The sequence below is a fragment of the Sorghum bicolor genome, chromosome 5, assembly GCF_000003195.3.
Source record: "Sorghum bicolor cultivar BTx623 chromosome 5, Sorghum_bicolor_NCBIv3, whole genome shotgun sequence".
NCBI classification, from domain to species: domain Eukaryota; kingdom Viridiplantae; phylum Streptophyta; class Magnoliopsida; order Poales; family Poaceae; genus Sorghum; species Sorghum bicolor.
The window spans coordinates 70,684,840-70,705,782 of NC_012874.2; the positions used below are offsets into that span (position 1 = coordinate 70,684,840).

Genomic DNA, 20,943 nt, shown 5'->3' on the forward strand with positions numbered 1-20,943 from the left:
GGTATAGTGCGAGCCTCTCTCCTTATGTGTATAGGCTGCGCGTCATTGTGCCATTCGGAAGGGGGGCTCTATATCTGCTCGCCCGGGAAACCTTGCGGCCCTAACAGGTTAGACAAACTTTTGAAAGACTTCATAGTGATCTCTGTCGACCCTCGTTGGTAGTGGGTTAAGAAGCTGATCACCTTGGGCGAAAGGGTAAATCATGACTCATGGGTAAAGATGTACAACCTCTGCAGAGTGTTTAAAACTGGTATGCTAGCCGTGCTCACGTACGGTCAAGAGCGGCCTTGGGAATTCTTGCATTAAGGGTGATGATTCTTGCTGTGTTAAAATACTCATTATTTATTGTTTAATGCTCTACATTATTTATGTCACATTGATCATGAGATTGTGGGATCTATAGAATCTAGTTGCTATACTTGTAGAGTTCAACATGGACTCACTCTTGCTATTTCTCCCATACTTAGAGGAGTGTTAGGCTTGTGATCAACCAGTCAGTTGGATCCTGTAAAGTGAAGTTAATACCTGGAGTTAGAGTTATCTTTCTTTGTTTGCTGCTTAAGGTTATCTCTGATTTATTATGTATGTTATATAATTTATGCATTGTCTCTTAATATTATCCTTTATTTGTAGCTATATATGAGATTTGACTTTTAAAACTCACATATGGTACATATCTGATTTTGTTCTTAAAATTAATCGGATATTACAGAATAATAGGATCCGGTCCTTGTTTTGAGTTTGGAGTTTACTCTCGTTTTATGTAACGCAAATATTTTCACCAACGGTTCATAATACGAATTAATGGTGAAAAATATTTTCAGAACCAGGTCTATTACAAATCGTCGGTGATATATTATCATAAATGTTTTGTAATGAATGGCTGGAGAACGAAATATTTTCTGCAGTAGTAAGTGGATAACAGTATGACAAGACCCAGTCCTTGTAATACACATCTGAGAAGTGTCTAGATAATTTAATAATTACACAATACAAAAAATGTATAGTGCACGTAAAAAATGTAAAGAAAAAAAATATAGAAGAAGGTTCCAAATGAACTCCAGCGGATTGTATCCGTAACCTTTTAACTCTGATGCCCATTTTCCGTAGTAATTAGTCATATCTCTGCAGATATGAAAGAAGTGTGTACTGGTTAGCAATAGTTTATACTCTCATTGAAATGAAGACAATAATATAACAAAATATCCATATCTCGAGTACAACATACATACAGAAAATACAGTACTAGTTTCATTCAATACCTATTATATATGTATCCTTCTACTTTTCTTATTTTGTAATATATTGTCAATATTCTTTTTGCTTTTGGCAAACACACAAGTGGTCAGCCAAAAAGAGTTGTTAGACTAATCTGTTGTCACTCTGTTTCCAAAGGAAGAAAGATGGATTGCCTGATATTTGTTAAACCATAGCGACTTGTTAGCTAACTAATGTGACAGAGGTCAGCCAATGATTTCTCCCTATTTATTATTTCCTAGCAAGTAAAAAAAAACACTCTACAATACCAAGAGAATTGCAACAGACAGACACATATATCTAATAAGATTAATTAATTAATTAAGATAATTGACTTGCAGAAACACAAAAAGGATCAGGAAGTTTGTAATATGTATAACGAAAGCATGAATAATATTGACATGATAAATGCATTTTAATTGTGAACTTACTATTTCCTTAATGTGTGCGAGCTTGGCCTTGTTCTCTTCTGACTCACACCACTGACGTAGCTCCTGGTTTCCATAAATAACTAGCTTCTGGAGGTTGGTGAGCTGCTGTATACATTGAGGCAAAGACTTGATGCTCGTACATTCACAGATGTGGAGTTCTTTAAGAGAGGAGATGTCGCTCAGCCATTCTGGCAGTGCCGATATACTGTCACAGCTTCTCAGCGCCAGACTTTGAAGGGAAGAGAGATGCCGTATGCCCTCCGGCAAGCTTCCCAGATTTGGACATTTCCCCAACTGCAAGTGCTGGAGGGCAGGGAAGTGGTGAAACAGCCTGAAACTCTGGCGCTGGCTTACATGGATGAGCAGTCTAGTGGTTGGAGTAGAGTTGCGGACATAATGGCTGCTGGTTTCTATCTCCTCCAGTGACGATATGACTTGGTCGCTTGTTCGTATTACGAGTGACTTGCTGTTTGGTGGGCATGGTTTCAACCTCAACCTTGGACACCAAGATACCTCTAATCTTTCTAGCACAGGGAACATGAACTCCTCCACGCCAGCCTCACCAATGTATGTTGTATTCCACTCCTCCAAGCCATCCATATCAGATACATCGACACGCTTCAACCGGGGAAATGCTCCTGCGCCACCGCAGAAACCACTGTCAATTTTTGTAATGCCAGGTGCACACGAGAGAAACAGACTTTCTAGGCATAGTAACTGTCCAAGTGGTGGTAGGTTGCTACATTTAGGTAGACCATCCAGGGTAATTTGAGTAAGACTGGAGAGATGGTGAGAAATGACCATGAGCCAGCTCGGAAAGCTAGGACTGCTATAACCTTCAAGACGGAAGGACTTGAGACTCATCGGTGGTACTAGTTCTCCCAATAAATCCTTGTCCTCTATAAGTCGATGGGCATCCTTGGTCCAAGACAGTGTCAACTTCACAAGATTCTGTTTGGCCGACAGCTTAAGTCTCTGTGCTTCTTCCAGAAATCTGACGTTTTCAAGGGAAACAATATTTAACCCACCAATGTCACTTTCACCCTGGAGCTGGTGCAGATTGCTGTAACCGCTGATGTCATCAGCACGAACCTTAAAAAGTGGTAATGTTAATGAATAATGCAACAGAGAAGTGGCCTGGTCCATCACTTCGTGTGAGCATCCGTCCAGCACTAAAGACTTCAGCCCAGTTGCACCACTTATACTCACTGGGAGGGACATGAGTCCAGAGCAATTTCTGAGATTCAACGTATGCAACCTTTTGAGGTTACCAATACTTTCTGGTAGATACTCAAGTTCTCCATTCGACGATAGGTCCAGATGCTCCAGGTTGGTAAGGGTACCGATGAAATCAAGATAAGCATCATTCTTTTTCACATCAAAGCATCTTTTGAGGCAACCTGACAAATACAAAACCTTGAGACTGGTGAGGCTTTTCATAGCGTCTAGTAGATCATCCTTCTCCATTTTCCCCACCACCAGACCATTCCATGACATATCCAGATACTCTAATCTGGTCAGTCCACGCAGAGCTCTCGGTAACTCTTTCTTTATAGAGCACAATGCCAATTCAAGATGCAATGGAAGTTCCGTGACGCCACAATGTGACAAGTTTAAATACTGTAGATCAACCAGGCAGCCTATAGCTTCCGGTAGCCGTACAATATATGTGCAAAATTCTAAGCTCAAATATTGGAGTTGTGTGAGGCCACACAAAGATTCAGGTATCGCTTTTAGACTATTGCATCCAGATAACTCAAGGCGCTGCAAATTTGTGAGATGACCAACTGAGTCTGGGAGTTCTTTTATCGCAGAACAACCTGACATGTCAAGATACATCATACATTTCAAATCACCAAATGATGCTGGCAGTTCTGATATGCCAGAGCAACCAGATAAACCCAGAAATTCCAGACACCCGGAGAGCTTGCCAATTGACTCTGGTAGTGCAGAAATGCGAGAAGATTCTTTCAAGTTTAAGTACTGCAGTTTTGCTAGCCCATTGATATATTCCGGGAGAACATCATTTTGCATTCTTGGAGCAAAGAGATACTTCAGCTGCTTAAGTTTACCAATAGAGGCTGGCAACTGTACACTAGAGCATCCACTGAAATCCAAAATGCGCAAACACTTTGCGAATGAAAATGCCCCATTAGCGACATCCAGCTTATTGCAATCTGAAAAATGAAGTGCTCTCACCTTGGACGGCAAAATATATGATAATTTTGTCGCCTGTGCCTGGTCATACTTTGTAACCAATGCATAGCGACAATATTTCTGGCCATGTGTGTTATTGCTCTTCGATGCGACGTCTGAAACAATTAACTCATCTGCCATGATTAATGTTGCTAGATCATGAATCAAGTCGTGCATGGTGTACCGTGCCATATGCTCTCCAAAAGCCTGATATTAAAAGTTCAACATACTCCATTAGTGACAGAAAGCAACGTAAGACCATTATAACAGAAGCATTTCCTAAAAAATAGTGCGTTAAGAACTGACAACATATTATCATACCATTACTAATTAGTGGCTCCAACCGAGGCCTCACGTTAATTCTAAGAAGATGCTTTAGAAAAAAATAAATCCTATAAATTTATACAGTTACTAGAAATACCTTGTATTTAATTTGATAGTCTACAATCATAATAGTCTATTCTATTTCATATAACAAAATTACCCAACTCTGCCATTTTAGATAATGCATAGAGTGACCTCCTAGTAATTTTTTTATCTAAATCACATGTATCCACCATGCATTACCGAGGGTAATTAAGAATAACCCACTAAATTTATACATAAATCACCCACCTTTGTCATTAATACAATCCAATGCCTATGTTGCATTCAAATTAACTATATATTCCATTTTGAAAGAAAATGTAAAGAAACACATTTTTATTTGTATCTAAATTATCCACTTCATTCATCATAAATAAAAACAAAAATACATCTCAAATCATATCAAATAGTTTATTATCCATAAAGTACAATGTATATTTTTAAATTACAAAATTCTATAGTTGTTAAGTTAAGAGTAAGATAATGCTATATTTGTTGGGAAATAGGGGTCCCGATAGAGGGTGAGAGGCAGAGGTCCCCTAACGGAGGTCTCCGACGGAGATCCCAAGACAAAGGTCCTGGACTAAGACCGGTTGGATGAGGTATCCCGATAGAGGCCCTAGGTAGAAGGTCCCAAGGTGAAGCCCGAGGAGAAAGCTCGTTAGGGTTTGCTAAGTCAGAGTGGGAGAGGAGATAGCAGCGCGACACTGGTGGTCGAAGGCTCCGCTCTGGGGCAGAGACCTTCAACTAGTGGAGGCACAGATACAAAAATGGAGTTCACATAATTACCGAGGCAATAGTTAGGGGGTTTTGAATTACACGCCATCCTCCCTTATGTAGAGCCTAGTTATCTCTTTTATAGGGCATTGTTCGCTCGGGTGCTATATTACACTTTTTCCTTTGACAGCTATGGTACATTCCTAGAATATTCCTATACTTGTACATATCTCTAGAGGCAATATAGGTACTCTCCTCCTCCACCACCCTTGCTTCATGGGCCTTAGCTGTAGGCCCACGGGAGGTCCGCCTTTGACCCAAAGGGGCGGCACCATGAAACTCCCTTTCTAAACTGGCGAAGATATGTAGGCCTCTGCTTAGATTGCCTCCGCCTTCGCCGTTGCTTCATGACCTCCGCCTAGGAGGCTCGTGCCTCCACCTGTGATGTTGCTTCAGAATCTCTGCTCGGGAGGATTGTGCCTCTGCCTTCGCCATTGTTTCGTAACCTCCGACTGATCTTCATAGTGCCTGGACCTATGACTTTTTATCATAGCCCCTGACTGATCTTCGCAGTGCTTGACCTCTGAATCACAGCCTTCGACTGATCTTCATGGTACTTCAACCTATGACTTTTCATCATAGCCTCCAACTAATTTTCATGATGCCTCGCCCTCCAACTTTTCATCACAGCCTCTAAATTTTCATCATGGCCTTTGATTTATCTTCAACTACTACACTATAAATTCTATTGGGCGTCTTCAAGAGGGAGTTGGCTCATGTTCCATATGGGCTCCCCCAACAATATACCATTGTGTAGACCAAGTAAACATGCATATATTCTAATAAATATTTATTTTAATAGCATAACAAGCATGGAAAAATGGTCACTTAGTAAATTGTATAGTTATGACACTAATAATCCCCTTTAAGCTATATTAATATCCCACGTAAATAAATTTCATATGCTGCAATTATAAATAAATTTATACATTTTGACTAAAATGTATGTTATATATATATATATATATATATATATATATATATATATATATGTGTGTGTGTGTGTGTGTGTGTGTGTGTGTGTGTGTGTGTGTGTGTGTGTGTGTGTGAAATGATTATTATACCATGATGCAACCAGAGCTTATATCGTAGAAACTCAAACTAGAAGTCATTAATAGAGGTTCCAAGCTAATCCTCATGAAGCCCATAGAAAAACATTAAAGGTAAACCCTAGAAATTATAAAACGAATTAGAAACATGTAGTATATCTATATATTCCGTAGACTAAAATCACCATTGATAATAATATAGCCATTTCATTTAGTTTATCTATTCAATTAAGAAAGTTGATCTTATGTAAACCTAAAGTTGCATCTAATTACCCCTGGTATTATGAAAGGTAATAAATGTAAACCCTTAAATTTACATAACACTTTTGTCAATATTAAAGAAATCTAAAATATCCCATCAAATCTACATTTAAGTGGTCAACATTTTCTGTTACAAGAAAATGTTTGAAAAACCATAAAGGATATGTATATTTATAGATTACCACTTATACGTGTGTGTGTGTGTGTATATATATATATATATATATATATATATATATATAATATAATTTTGATTAAAGTAAAAAATACAGCTTGGGACATCTTACAGATCATGTACACATGTATGTGTGAGAGATAAATAATGTGTTTTGTTTTGGTAAAATATTTACTTAAAGACTCAAGCACTAATGATTCAAAAATTTATTTACATTAATTAATAACAATTATATATACTTTATCTAGGTTATTACTTGTAAGTCAAATGCCTAGACGACTAGAGAATATTATTTTGGCAAAATGCGAGTAGTACAAGAATAGCAGAGAATATTATTTTGGCAGTTATATATACTCATACATACCCAGGGCGACTTTGAAACCTGAAGGAAGGACATCCCCAAAAGTTGCCTGATGTATTTCTTCCCCATGGATGGCTTGATAAAATCAAGAGCAATCCACTGGTGAATCAAATCATCCTCTGTGATGTTGTGGCCTTTTTCGAATATGGCGCAGTAGGAAAAACATACTTTTAGTTGTGGTGGCATCCTTTCATAAGTTAGCTTCAAGGATGGAAGAACACTAACATCATCCTCAGAATATTCATTCCAGATATCACTGTTGTTTATTTCTATCCATTTAGACAGTTGCTTGGATTGTAGCAGGTAGCCAACTGCTTGAGCTGCTAATGGCACACCACCACATTTCTTTGCAATATCCAATCCTATCTGCTTGAATCCTTCCTGGTTATGTTCTTGTTCAAACTTACTAGTTCTCTTAATTATTTCCCAACATGTAGCATCTTTCAGAGGCTGAAGCTTGTACGGTTCACTAGTGGAAACTTTCCTTGCAATGTCTTCATTGCGTGTGGTTACTATGACATCTATCATACTGTCCTTCTTGCCAACGTGAAGCATTCTTCTCAGTTTCCCCAACTCAGCATCCTTCTCCTCCCATAAGTCATCTAAAACAATCAAAACCTTCTTGCCATGGAGCTGGGTATTAAGGCACTGATTTATCGCCTCCAGCGTGTCCCTGTTTTGATGGCCTCCTTCTATTGGTAGCAGAGAAATTATAGAGCTTCCAATTTTCCTTAAACTGAAATCCCGGGACACATAAACCCATATACGATGATCATACTTCTTGAAATGTGCATCATTATAAATTTGTTGTGCTAAAGTACTCTTGCCCATACCTCCAAGGCCATAGATAGCAACAATCAATGTCTCTTCCTTATTTGTACCTGCTGCTAGCAAGTTTATGATTTCCTGCTTTTCTATATTTCTCCCTATTATTGGTTCGTTAGGCAGACATGATGATGTTTCGCGAACGTCATCAAACTGGTCAACAGAATTGGTAGTCCCACCATTTGAAAATTTAAAATCACGAAATTCTTTATTGATTTTCCCCAGTTCTTCTCTAATACTCTTCATCCTACTAGCCACATTAGTCTTCTTACACGCAATGGGTAGACATGAGAGCACACCAGGCACCTGTAAGAATTTCATGTGTTTCTCAGTATGAAGTTACACCCAAAGCAAAGAGGCAACAAACAATATAAACTTATAACTTGTATCTCATTGGAAATGTGTAACCTACTCTCTAGTCTCTTACCATAAACTGAAGTAGGAATTGGCTAGATATTTTAAATTAAGGGGCCCATTATTGGCCCTGCTTTCTAACTTAAACTTATACAAATAAGAACATTTGTAGAGAAAAAGGTGAATATAATTAGTATTGCAATCTATTGTCTTAGGTTATCAAAACATCATTCCAACTTCTGGGTAATCCTCATGGTCATGCATCACCTTCCCAAACTATGAGCATGGTTGGGCTAAGACTAAAGAAACTCAACAATAAGAGGTATAAACTGTAGACATATGACTGGATTAATTAAATAATCGATGGGTGTGCTGTAGCTATGAATCAATTTTAGGCACACATTTTATCTAAATGCACATCGAAATGAAGTGATTCTCACAGACATCTCACATACTGAAACCACCTATCTTAAAGATATTTTCATAGCTTGTCCCAAAAATATCAGAAAATTGTCTTTTCTAATATTTTTAATTAAGTTGAGTTTGAGAATGAATTCGTGGATTCATAAATCATGTACATTGTTCCATCTTGTGTAAAACTCATAAAATGTTTACGAACATTTTTGGTATATGTATTTGCAATCTATATCTCACAGTAGCAGTTCTAACTTATATTTTATTAATGAAGATGCTGCAATGATAGAGATTCCAATTGCATATACGAAAACTTTTGAAAAAAAATTATAAACTTCATTACAGACTAACAAATATGTTCGTGTGTGTAATGGGAGAAATAAGCTATTCGATATTTATGGGAAAATAGGGAGGAATGTTACATACCTATTTATATGTATGTATTATTCTTTTTGAAAATTTTAAAACTGCAATTTATTTTTGGATGTTCATAACTTGCATAATATATAATATAGTAAGTTAATATTGGCAATAATACGATAATATCCTACGAGGTATATATCAAGTAAAAATAAAACTTTGACAGATATTTTCTGCATTATAAAGAAGAAAAATAATTACTCATAAATATATAATAACTTTATTTTTCATACTATACATGCTTTGTTAAATATCGAGTTCTGTGACTTCCTTTGAGGACTCATAAAGGTGTTTTTGCATTTTCTGTAAATAAAAAAGGCAGCTAGTTTATTTTCAATAAATCCCAAACTAATTCATCTAAAGTTTGGTGCACCTGATAAGACACTAAATCAGAGTGTCACACACTCTTCATACAGATCTGATCTACAGAATACGCTCGAGATCGATTAGCAGGTGTTTGGAGATCCAGATCCGGTCCAAAATAAGAGTGTCCAATTAATAATTAATTAACCCCCACGATCCATGTCCTCAGTTGCAAAGGAAATGAAGATAGTAGTAGGATGCGTAACTACTCACCTTTGCAGTTAACTGCTTGCTAGTGTCTTGGTAGTCTTGGAGCATGTCGGAGATGTCCAAGGCTGAGTTCTTGAGCCGCTTCAGCCACAGCAGCACCAGCTTCTCCTTGACCGACCGCCTCTCGGCATCCTGGAGAGCCGCTGAGATGGTCTCCAGAACAGCCATCATGTCCTCCAGGTCGTCCTCGAAATTCCACAGAAAGTTGGCCTTCTCCGCGATGACCGAGGCCAGCTTATCTTTGGCAACGCCGACGACGGCGGAAGTGAGCAATCCAGCTAAGACTTCCGCCATGGATGGCTGCAGAGCTCTGAGACGCCCCCGCGCGGCTAGAATGGGGTGTGGTGTGTTTGTGTGCGTGTGGGTGTGGGTGTGGGTGAGACCGGCCAGGACTTGTTTAGATACACCTAAAAATCCAAAACTTTACAAGATTCTCTATCACATCGAATTTTACGGCATACATATGCAACATTAAATATAAATAAAAAAGATAATTAATTATATAGTTTACATGTAAATCACGAGACGAATCTTTTAAGCCTAGTTACTCCATGATTGAACAATGTTTGTCAAATAAAAACGAAAGTGCTACGGTGTCAAAATCCTGCTTTAATTAATCGACTCAGCATCCATATCCATCTGTCTCTTGTCGGCTTTTGACTGGAAGGTGTGGATGCAGACATCCATGTGACTGGCACCAGCTGTTCCTAATCTTTTCAAGAAAGACATCATATTCCTTGCATCTTAAATATAGGCCTTGTTGACGAATGAAAAGTTTTTGAGTGTCACATCGGATGTTTTATAAGATGTTGGAAGGCGTATTTAGAATTTTTCAAATTTGAAATGTAAATTTTGTAAACGATCTTGGATAGAGAAATTACAAATATAAACGTTGTAGATCTTGAAAGATTATGAAATTTTATAGTTGACAACTTTTTCATTTTAATTTGTTTAGGACCTCAAACAATAAATGTATGCTCAATTTAGAATAATATGTGGGGAACCAAACTTTAATAAAAACATAAGTGAGTGATAAGTGGAGTGGTAAAAGAGGCTATGCTAAAGTTGCAAGTTCAAATTTGATTGGTTGCCGGGACTTCCATATGATTAACTTTTTTTCTTATTTTTAAAACTCAGTTTATATTTTCTGGACAAACATTTCTACTAACGGTTGGCTTAATTGAACCGCCTGTGGAAATCAATCACCACAGGCAGTGGTGGAAATAACTTTTTTTTTCTTATTTTTGAAACTCAGTTTATATTTTCTGGACAAATATTTCCACTAACGGTTGGCTTAACTGAACCGCCTGTGGAAATCAATCCCCACAGGCAGTTGTCTTAATTGAAACAACGGTGGAAATCATTTTCCACAGTTCTCAGTCAACCGCACCGCTAGTGGAAAAATCCATTTTTATTGGCGTCTAGCACTGACGGTTCTCAAAAATGCTTGTGCAAATAGGTTATACGAACCGCGAGCTTCTCTATACTAGTAAGACCTAAGCCTATGTTGTTGATTACAAAGAAGATGAAGAAAAAAATTTCGACCATTTTATAAACTGTGGAGGAAAGATGTTGATAATAATAATCGATCGTTAGGTTTCTACGTCGTTTTATAAGAGCAGATTGGAAAAGAAGGTGGAAATAGAAAATATAAAATTATCTTAATTATATTTGGCAAACATATGGTAGTTTTAGTATTTTTTTTAGAAAAAGAAATATATTAATATTCCAGCTTCTCATGAATAAAGTTCAACACAAGAAACCAAGGAAATCACGAAGCTCCAAACATCCCAATGCAGTACGCAGAGAAATTTTTTTATTTTTAGCCCAAATTTAAAACAAATTTTAAATTTAGTCCGCTTTTGAAAAATTTTTCAAAACTAGGCCGTTTGGCCCCTCCACCATGCATGGCGGGGCAAAATCACCGAACCCCGCCATGCATGGTGGCGGGGTATGGGTGGTGACGTGGCACGGTCAACGGAACGAAAACTGACGTGTTGGACACGTGGCGGGGCACGTGGCCAAAGGTACCCCGCCACGGATCATGGCGGTTTACCCTACCCCGCCGCGCATCATGGCGGGGTACCCCTGGCCTGACAAAAGGGCCCAGCCCCGCACCCCCCTCGGCCCGCAGTCTCCACTCGCCCGGCGCCGCACCCTCGCCCCGCCCACAGCCGTGCCGCGCCCCGCCCCCGTGCCGAGCCCGCCGTGCGCCGCCGCGCCCGCCGCGCCCGCCCCGCCCGCCGCGCGCTGCCCCGCACCGCGGCCGCCGCGCGCCCCTTTGGTGGTGGGGGTGGCCGTGCCCGGCACGCCCCCTGCCTTGGCGGCCTTGGAGGGCGCCCTGCCCTCTGCCCCCTCACTCCGGCGACATTGGTGGTCGCCCGGGCTTGTGCCCCCTTCCTCTGGCCGGCAGTGAAGGTATAAATTTTTTTCTTTGTATATAATTTTCTTATTTTATATTGTTACTTAATTTAGTTTTTGATAGTTATTTATTTATTATTTATTTATTTAGTATTGTTAGTTATTTTTATTAGTTAGACTTTTTGTAGTTAGTTAGTTAGTTAATATTATTAGAGTTAATAATTTAGTTACTAAGTTACTTATGTCTTAATTAGTTAGTAAGTTAGGTATTACTGTACTTAGTTAGTTATTAATTAGTTAGTAAGTTAGGTATTAATGTATTTAGTTAGTTAGTTATTAATTATTTAGTAGTACCATAATTCTTAGTTGTTGATCGGATATCAAATCGTTTTGTAGATGGATTACGGTGTAAGAGTTTTTTACGGAGGAAGTGTTAGGAGAGAGGATTGTCAGTTTGAGGATATGTCCGAGGATTTGGAATGGTTTGATGGTCCCCCTTGTTTCAGTGATCTATGTGAGCGTTTGAGTTTGAAGTTTGGCGATGCTTTCACACTAAAGGGTAGGTTTGATGTTGGAAAGAATAGGGCACACTATGTGATGATGGACTTGTGTAACCAAGCTGAGTGGTCCCAATACAATAGGGTCATCCACGGTTCGAATGTAGGCATGGCTGAGTTGGTGTTGGAGACTGTTGAGAATGAGGAGCCGTCCTTCGACGACGGTGGTGATTGTGGTGTGCATGTCCAACAAACTATGGAGAGTATGGACTTGGATGGTAATTGGACGCAGGAGCGGGTTCAATCTCCTCCAGTTGGTCAAATAAGAAATGATTTTGATGTAGACGAGTTTGAACAAGAGGAGAATGAGGCGGCAGAGGATGAAATGATTGGTGATGATGTTTGCTCTGATTCTCAGGAATCAGAAAATGAGGAAGTAGGTTCACCTGACATGTGTGCACCGGTTCGTGGCATGGCCTCAGGAGTTCCGCTTGAGGTACTTCATGCAACGCGGACTCAGGGCAATTTAGCCACAGGGTATCTAGGTGATGGAGAGGAATATGAAGGATGGGGTCGGGTTAGAGAGGCGGAACCTTACGTTGCACCACCCTCTTATACATCGGCAGAGCTTACACAGCTGAGGGAGGCTGGCTTGCCCTTTACTGGTGTTCCAAATTATATGGATGTCAGCATGTCGCATATGGTGGTTTGTGACACGGGTTTGCAGATTTGTAAGGAATCATTGTACAACCATGAAAATGTAATACTCAGGAAGGGAATCCTTTTCAATACGATGTCTGAGATGAAGTTGTTCCTTCAGGACTATGCTGTGTATCATCATAGGCCGTACACGGTTCGGCATTCCGACAAGGAGGTAAAATTTCAAATAGTATGCAAGGCAGGGTTCCCGTGCACGTGGAAGTTGAATGCACGGAAACGGTCGAGTGATGGGAAGTGGAAAGTAACTTTAGTGGAGCAGCCGCACAGATGCCAGACTAACAAGGGCAAACGGTACCATCCCCAGTTGACGGCTCGGTACCTTGCTCACCGTATATTGGGTCTTGTAGATGCGGACAACGACGTATCGGTGTCTTTCTTGCAGGAGACCATAGCCACTTTTGTTGGGTATGAGGTAACATATGGAAAGGCATGGCAGGCAAAGCAAATTGCCCTGGCAATTCGTTGGGGTAGTTGGGAGGAAGCCTATAACAGGGTTCCACGCATTTTGTGTGCAATGCAACACTTCAACCCTGGCATGAGATGGTTCGTATACACAGGAGGGTTTTATCTTCAGAACCCGTTGAGGCATATTCTGTACCGTGTGTTCTGGTATTTTGATCAGTGTAAGCATGCATTTCAGTATTGCCGGCCAGTTGTTCTAGTTGATGGCACATTCCTCACCGGCAAATACAGAGGTACATTGATGATGGCTGCTGCTGTAGACCCGGAGAATCAAATTGTGCCACTGGCTTTTGCTTTGGTAGAGGGGGAGAACAATTATTCGTGGTCATGGTTCATGCGTCTGCTCCGTCTTCACGTCCTTGGTCCTTCTCGCACCATTTGTTTGATATCGGACCGTCACATTGGAATTCTTAATGCTGCCGGTGAACACATTGATGGGCACCCACCCCTAGTGCACCGTTGGTGCATGAGGCATTTTGCCGCTAATTTCTGGCGCCGTCAACGGAAGAAGGAGGTGGCAGACAAGTTAAAGGAACTTTGTAATAAACGTACGGAACACGAGTTTAAGGAGACAATGGCGGAACTACAGAAGATGATGAACCGAGCGGGCAAGGCATGGTTAGATCAGCAGATGGAAAATAAAGCGAAGTGGGCATTAGCATATGATGAGGGTGGGTTTCGGTATGGCATAATGACAACAAACTCCTCTGAGTCTTTCAATCGTGTGTTCAAAGGCGTTCGATCTCTACCAGTGTCCGGTATTGTTGAGTTCTCTTTTAAGAAGTGCAATGAATATTTTGTTACGCGGTATGGCCTAGCCCTGAGGAATGAAGAGGAGCTTGGAAGATGGGGGAAGGCTGCACACGAATATTTGCAGGAGGCTGAGGAGTTGTCCAAGCAACAGGTTGGCGAGGCCTATGGACGAGATAGACTTGTTTTTAGCGTACGAGCTAGAGGGGGCACAAACCTTGGCGGCGAACGATTTGGTGGGCGAACGTACCGTGTGGATCTTGAAAAAGTAGAATGCAGTTGCAACGTACCTCAGATCATGCATGCCCCTTGCTCACACATGATTACGTCTTGTCGGCTTAGAGGTTTTGACCATACACTTGAACCATACATGTCACCCTTGTATCTCCGTGCCAACACCCAAAATGTTTGGGAGAATAGCTTCGAGCCGTACCTTGACGAGTCGCAGTGGCCTCCATATAATGGTGAGGACTACGTGCCTTATCCGGACCTAAGAAAGGTAGGGAAGGGAAGGAGGAAGAAGAAGCGACTGAAAGGCGATATGGACAATATGAAAGGTTATGGCGATGACATGTATGGTGGCGGTGACTTCAACGAAGAACGTGCGCAGAACCTATGCAGCATTTGCAAGAAACCTGGTCATAACGCTAGATTTCATAGGAGGGGTAGACAAGAGTTTGTTTATTAATCTTTGTGCTTGTCAAAATTCTTAGTAAACATGCATTTATGTTATTTGTCGTCAAATTTACTTGCTTTGTCTTATTACTAATGTTATTAATTGTACTAATGTTGTTTCTTTTATTTTTGAAACAGGCGGGCTACGATGGCGGCGCGGGCACCTCATCCCCGCTTTAGCCTCATTGAGGCGGACTACGACAAGGACCACCGGGCCAAGGCCTTGTCAGAGCAACAGAGGCTGTTGTGTGTGCTTCGTGGTCGCACGCACCACGTACACAGCTGGAACGAGCGATACGCGCCGTACATTTGTCGTGCAGGCTTTCTTGAGATCGTCCGGGTCTACAACAGTGGACTTCCCACTCTAGACCCTGCAGTTCTTACTGCTTTTGTTGATAGGTAACATAACATTTTACATTACTTTAATTTGTTTGTTAAATATGTGCCCTCAAATAATTGATATACACAATATTATAACGATGCAGGTGGAGACCAGAGACGCACACCTTCCACACACCTTGTGGAGAAATGACTATCACATTGCAGGATGTGAAGATGATATTGTGTTTGAGTTTGTCTGGTCATCCGGTGACTGGGGTCGTCGATGAGTCTACTTGGCTAGACTTGGTACAGGAGTTTTGTGGCAGGCGGCCATCAGATGCTGAAGTTAAAGGCACCAAGTAAGTTCATATTTGAGTCCCATTGAAATTACTAATACAACCATTTTAGATACATCTATACTTATACAATATTGGTTTACTTGTAATTGCAGGAAGACCTCAGGAGTCTCGACGTCTTGGATTACGCAGAACTTTGGTGCAGGACCACCGCCTGATGCTCCAGATCATGAGGTGGAGATGTATGCAAAGGTGTGGTTGTGGCACTTCTTGGGGGGTTTCTTGTTCCCTGATTCCTCAGGAGACAGCATCAGCTGAATCTTCCTGAGGATCCTTATGCAGCCACTGGAGAACATTGCCGGCTACAGTTGGGGTACCGCGGTGCTTGCATGGACATACCGTCAGCTTTGCCAGGCCTGTCGTCGCCAGTCATCGAATGGAAACCTAGGTGGCTGCTCATATCTACTTCAGGTTTGGATTTGGGAGCGTTTTCCAGTTGGAAGGCCCACTAAACCTCCGGGTTTGCCTGTAAGTGCATTTGCTATTTCGATTTGTTCATAACACTTAAGGCATTTGTGACATTATGTTTGTGATACTTGCAGGTACGGGTGCATGAAGATGTTGGACCCGCCACCCTTTTTCTCTGGACAGATGCTAAGGTAGTCAGGGGCGAGGCAGACAGGAGGTACAGACAGTACACTGACGAGCTAGACGTTTTGACACACAACTACATAAGTTCAATTCACTTTTAGTACTAAATGCACTATTAATGCGTTTTATTTTGAAATACTAAAAATAAGTTTACAAATTTTGCAGGTCACATGGTCACCGTGGTCTCGGTGGGAGCTAGAGGGGTACCTTAGTCCACGCTGCGAGGAGGAGGATAGCGATTGGCTTTACGATGGCCCACTGATCTTCTTCCACGTGGTCGAGATGCACTACCCTTGCAGGGTTTACAGACAGTTCGGGAGGCTGCAGGGGATTCCACCGCTGTATTCCACAAACGCTGAGCTGCATAGGTATGATGGCACTTTATTTGTTTCCATTAACTGGCTCATTGCTAATGCAATATATTTTTGCAGGATTGATCGTAGGTTTCGGTCCACGCAAAAGGATTGGGCGGTCAGGCACGATGCACATTTGCAGACTTGGTATCACAGGCAGGTTCCCCTCGTCAACTCACTACCACCGCACGACCCGGCCAGATGGATTGAGTACCTACAGTGGCTGCACCGGAGTACGAGGACTCATATCATGGTGCCGTACACCAACACCCCTGCAGATGAGGGTGCTGAGGATGACATCGCCGATGCGTTCGACGAGGCGCAAAGGGTTGACAAACAGGTTCTTAGGGCCCCCTTAAATAGATATGTGGTAAGTACCTTGGACTTTCATGTATTATTTGATGTTTATGGCACAACAGTTGTCCAAATGATCGAGTTAATGTTGTGTGTGATGTTGTAGTCACAACAGTTGTCTAACTACTCCGAGGAAGCTAGTAGGCAACTATTCCGGAGTAGAGACGACAAGAGCAACCCTCTTCGCAGCTTTGTCAAGGTACTTTCGATAAAATAATTCATTATTACAAAGCAATTACAACTGAATAATGCATGTTGTCATTTTATCCTGCAGAAAATCAAAAAGGGCTGCAAGAAGTTAGCGGCTAAGCTGAGCTGTACAGACACGACATATGAGCCTCCGTTGCACCCCATGTTGTCTAGGAGCCAGACGGCCTCGATGTCCACCAGAGCTACTTCGGCTAGGGCCGCTTCCTCCTCTGTACGTACTCCGCAGTACACAGGGAAGGGTCCAGCGGACGTGGACGATGAGGACGAGGCCCTTCAGTACTCCACGACTAGTGGCGACGACGACGACGACGAGTTACAGTGGGAGTTCACCGGTCACGAGGAGATGGGTACCTCACAGCTAGGCGGTGCTCCTATTGGCACACAGGGGGTGGAGTACACACCGGAGGAGTACACACAGGGGGTGGAGTACACACAGGAGGAGTACAGACACGTCGAGCACCAGGTGCCTATACTGTGCTTTTACTTTTCTATATTTGCATGATTCAAAATTTAAAATTGCTCATTAGGGTACTTGTTTGCAGGGTACTTCGTCCACACAGGAGACGGACCGTGTCCATAGGCGGCAGCGAGAGAGGCAGCGGCGAGACCGCACGGACGTGGGGTGGACAAGCAACGTGGTGCCTACCAATCCTAGGAGGCGACGGAAGCCGCGAAACCGCTACACCCCTGGCGATGATTAGTTTAGACATGTTTAGCAGTTGGGACTTGTCATGTAGTACCTGCAACATATTGTTATTTCCAGCACGTTGGTAACTGTGACATATTTCTAGATATTTGATGTGCCTTTTTTAAGCATTAGTGAGAATTATTTTAGTTGTTCGTTCTAAAGTATCTTTGGTATTTACGAAAAAATCTCTGTCTTGCCAAACCAGCTGCGAACCAGGACAATCGGTTAACAAAAACCAAACAAAGAACGTGCAGCAAAGGTTCTGGCCATTTTCTGGGTACCCCGCCATGGCTGGGGGTGGGTTAGGGGTACCCCGCCATGCCCCATGGCGGGGTACCCCTAACCCGCCCCCAGCCATGGTGGGGTAGCCAGAAAATGGCCAGAACCCCATCTACCTTACATGGTACTACTCAAAGAGACTTCATCTATTTCTTTTTAAATATTACACAAATAACTAGCTAGTAAACATGCAAGAAACAAAACTTTTAAATGTTATATTAGTTTAACATATTAGAAAATCTTTTTAAATTGTTATGTTAGTTAAACATTCTGACAGCTGTGGACTTTGGCGAGGAGCGATTAAATTGAAATACGTCGGAATACAAATTATTACATGACAAGTTTCAAAGTACAAAAGTCTCATCCCTAAGCAACTCACATACATTACCACATCAATCAAACTGCGTGCACCACTGCGTAAGCAACTCGTCCTCGGACTCCCAATCGTCCACTACAGCCTCCTTACCCATGCTCGCCTCCGCTGCCTTTGCCTCACTAGCCTGTCTCTCGTAGTAAGCTGCCTCCGCCTCTTCTGCCGCCTGAGAGTATAACTGTCCCTCTTCCTCGGTCATGTCTGTTGGCCACCATGACTCGTAGACCGATGTCTTCTGGTTGTGGTATGCAACCTCACCCTCCTCTAAGGCACCGAGAGGCATCGGTCCTGACGCCTCACCCTCCTCTGCAAGACGAAGTAGGTCGCCTATCCTTCCCATTTCATAGTCATGCTCGTCCTGAGGGTACCCCAATTCCTCGGCAAGACGAATGAGGTCGCCTATCCTTCCGGTGTCGTCATCTTCCTCCGCCTCGGCCTCCTCTTCGACCACAATCGGACGGCTAGCGGTGCCACCAACTGCAGCGTCCCGCCCTAATATCATATTCTCCGCGTACTTAGCACGGCCCACATCTGCTTGCCAGTTCCCGGTGCATCCAATCTCTGTAAGTACAAAATTTAAATAATTAATAACATATTCATTTCAGAGAAACAAACAATTTCACTTTCAAAAATTAAATGACTCACTAGCACATAATGAGGCAATAGTATCGTTCAAGCATTGCATCTCAGCTCTCTCAGCCTCCTCCGCAGCCTTCCTTGCATCCTCTTCAGCCTTCCTTGAACGGTACTCCTCTATCTCCTTTTCCCTCTCCTCGGACCACTTCTTCCATGCAATACTCGCAGGGTTACGAACACGCAACTCCTGCGCGAATGCAAGCATTTTCTTCTTATGGTCCTTCACAAAATCAGTGACGTAGTTTGCAGGATAACCTCTCGTCTTGCGAACTGCTACTCTTGCCTTATACTCATCTTTGAACTTAAACACATCATCAGATGATTCCCATTTGCATTTCTGAGTGCTCTGTTACGGGAAATATAAGAATACAAAGTTAGCGTACAAAAACAAATATATGAGTATAGTAGTACTAAATGTGCACAGTCATAGCAAACCTCATCATAGTCGATCATGTGGCCACAGAAGTGGCCAATCCCAAGACCTGAAGGAACTAGGCCGTAGCTAGCTTCAACACCACATTTGCACATCACGGGAGGCGCAATAGACCTCCGCTTCTTCTTCCACTCTGGAACCTCCTCCTGCTTCTCAGGCTCTGGCCAATGGCTCTTTGGACCATAGATCCACTCCGCGAAACGGCACTTTCGAAAACCACGATCCTACAAAAAGAACACATTAGAACACACATAAACGAACTGAAATTTTAAGATTGACCCTAAAACTTACTTCACGCCGCAGAGGACAAATGAACTCTAGTTCATTCCGTGGATTTATCACGGCTTGTTCTCCGCAATGACACTTTGGAGGATCCTCGAGCCGCCGTGCAGAGGCGACGGCCTTCTCTTCATCCGTCATAGGAGGAGGGTTAGGGGGGGCGAAACCCAGCGAGTAAACAACTCACGTTTGCAATGATCAACGCCGGGATAGAAAAGCAGAATTCTAGGGTCAAACTTGTCCGGCCCGTCGATCCATTAGAAGAAAAAGCACCAGAAGTAGGGCTACAAAAGAGTATCAATTGTCTCATTGGGAATAAAAATATAAAAAACTAATAAGAAAAACAAAGGGCACAGTGACTTACGCTATAACTATAACAAGTATAGAAGCAACGTGCCGCAGTATCCGGATGTGTCGACTGGCTCACGTGTGCCGGATGTCCACAATCACAGTTAGGAATAGGTTCCTCTGGAGGCACGGGGGCATCCTTGCAAGACACATCGGGGTACAACTCTCTAGGACGACCCTTTTTTCGCCAAATCGACTCACGATACGAGTCCTCCATCTAAATACGCGAAAATAATTAAACACAAATCACATAACTAAACAAAGTAACGTAACAAAAGATTTACTAAACATACTAAAAATAAACAATTGAAGTTATCTAAACAATGAAAAGGTAAAGGTTGTAAGAAATTTACCTTCTCCAAACGAGGGGTGGCCGGGAATACAACCGTGAACAACGATGAGGTGGGGAATACGCAGCGGAGAGGGGCACCGAGGCGGGGCAATGGGGGTGAAGGACAACGCGAAGGGGCACCGGAGAAGAGCGGAGCTCGGGTGTGAGAGAGGGAGAGAAAGAGAGACCCTCGGGGTGAGAGAGGGAGAGAAATGAGAGGAAGATGGCCGTTCGGCCGACTAAGTAGGGCGCGGGCGTACCCCGCCATGATCCACGGCGGGGTCCCCATACCCCGCCATGATCCACGGCGGGTTACACGTCAGCACACAGGGACATGCAGCGCTGACGTGGCAGGGTGTACCCCGCCACCATGCATGGCGGAGTGCAGTGATTTTGCCCCGCCATGTATGGTGGCGGGGCCAAACGGCCTAGTTTTGAAAATTTTTTCAAAAGCGTGTCAAAATTGA

At 42.4% G+C, this 20,943-nt stretch overlaps 5 protein-coding genes across 6 annotated transcripts; 3 read left to right on the top strand and 2 right to left on the bottom strand.

Annotated features, from left to right (window-relative positions):
• Positions 836-9,818, bottom strand: LOC8086004 (putative disease resistance protein RGA1). 2 transcript variants are annotated; one of them, XM_021461518.1, is made up of 4 exons: positions 9,463-9,818; positions 6,877-8,004; positions 1,689-4,091; positions 836-1,125 (listed from the first exon to the last, which is right to left on the bottom strand). In XM_021461518.1, exons 1-4 carry the CDS (start codon positions 9,751-9,753, stop codon positions 1,114-1,116), a joined length of 3,834 nt encoding a protein of 1,277 aa, XP_021317193.1. In that variant the 5' UTR covers positions 9,754-9,818; the 3' UTR covers positions 836-1,113. The 2 variants fall into 2 exon arrangements, with proteins under 2 accessions (XP_021317193.1, XP_021317194.1); XM_021461519.1 differs by lacking the exon at positions 836-1,125 and having other exon boundaries at positions 3,639-3,795; positions 3,888-4,091.
• On the top strand, positions 11,504-11,875 carry LOC110436016 (oleosin-B6-like). Its single transcript, XM_021462182.1, has one exon. The coding sequence runs from the start codon at positions 11,504-11,506 to the stop codon at positions 11,873-11,875; it is 372 nt and encodes a 123-aa protein (XP_021317857.1).
• On the top strand, positions 15,878-17,116 carry LOC8086005 (serine/threonine-protein phosphatase 7 long form homolog). Its single transcript, XM_021462183.1, has 5 exons — positions 15,878-16,012; positions 16,144-16,254; positions 16,358-16,560; positions 16,624-16,915; positions 17,006-17,116. Exons 1-5 carry the CDS (start codon positions 15,878-15,880, stop codon positions 17,114-17,116), a joined length of 852 nt encoding a protein of 283 aa, XP_021317858.1.
• On the top strand, positions 17,239-17,882 carry LOC110435378. The gene is made up of 2 exons (XM_021460878.1): positions 17,239-17,572; positions 17,652-17,882. Exons 1-2 carry the CDS (start codon positions 17,252-17,254, stop codon positions 17,808-17,810), a joined length of 480 nt encoding a protein of 159 aa, XP_021316553.1. The 5' UTR covers positions 17,239-17,251; the 3' UTR covers positions 17,811-17,882.
• Positions 19,203-19,938, bottom strand: LOC110436017. Its single transcript, XM_021462184.1, has 4 exons — positions 19,810-19,938; positions 19,521-19,742; positions 19,271-19,431; positions 19,203-19,233 (listed from the first exon to the last, which is right to left on the bottom strand). Exons 1-4 carry the CDS (start codon positions 19,936-19,938, stop codon positions 19,203-19,205), a joined length of 543 nt encoding a protein of 180 aa, XP_021317859.1.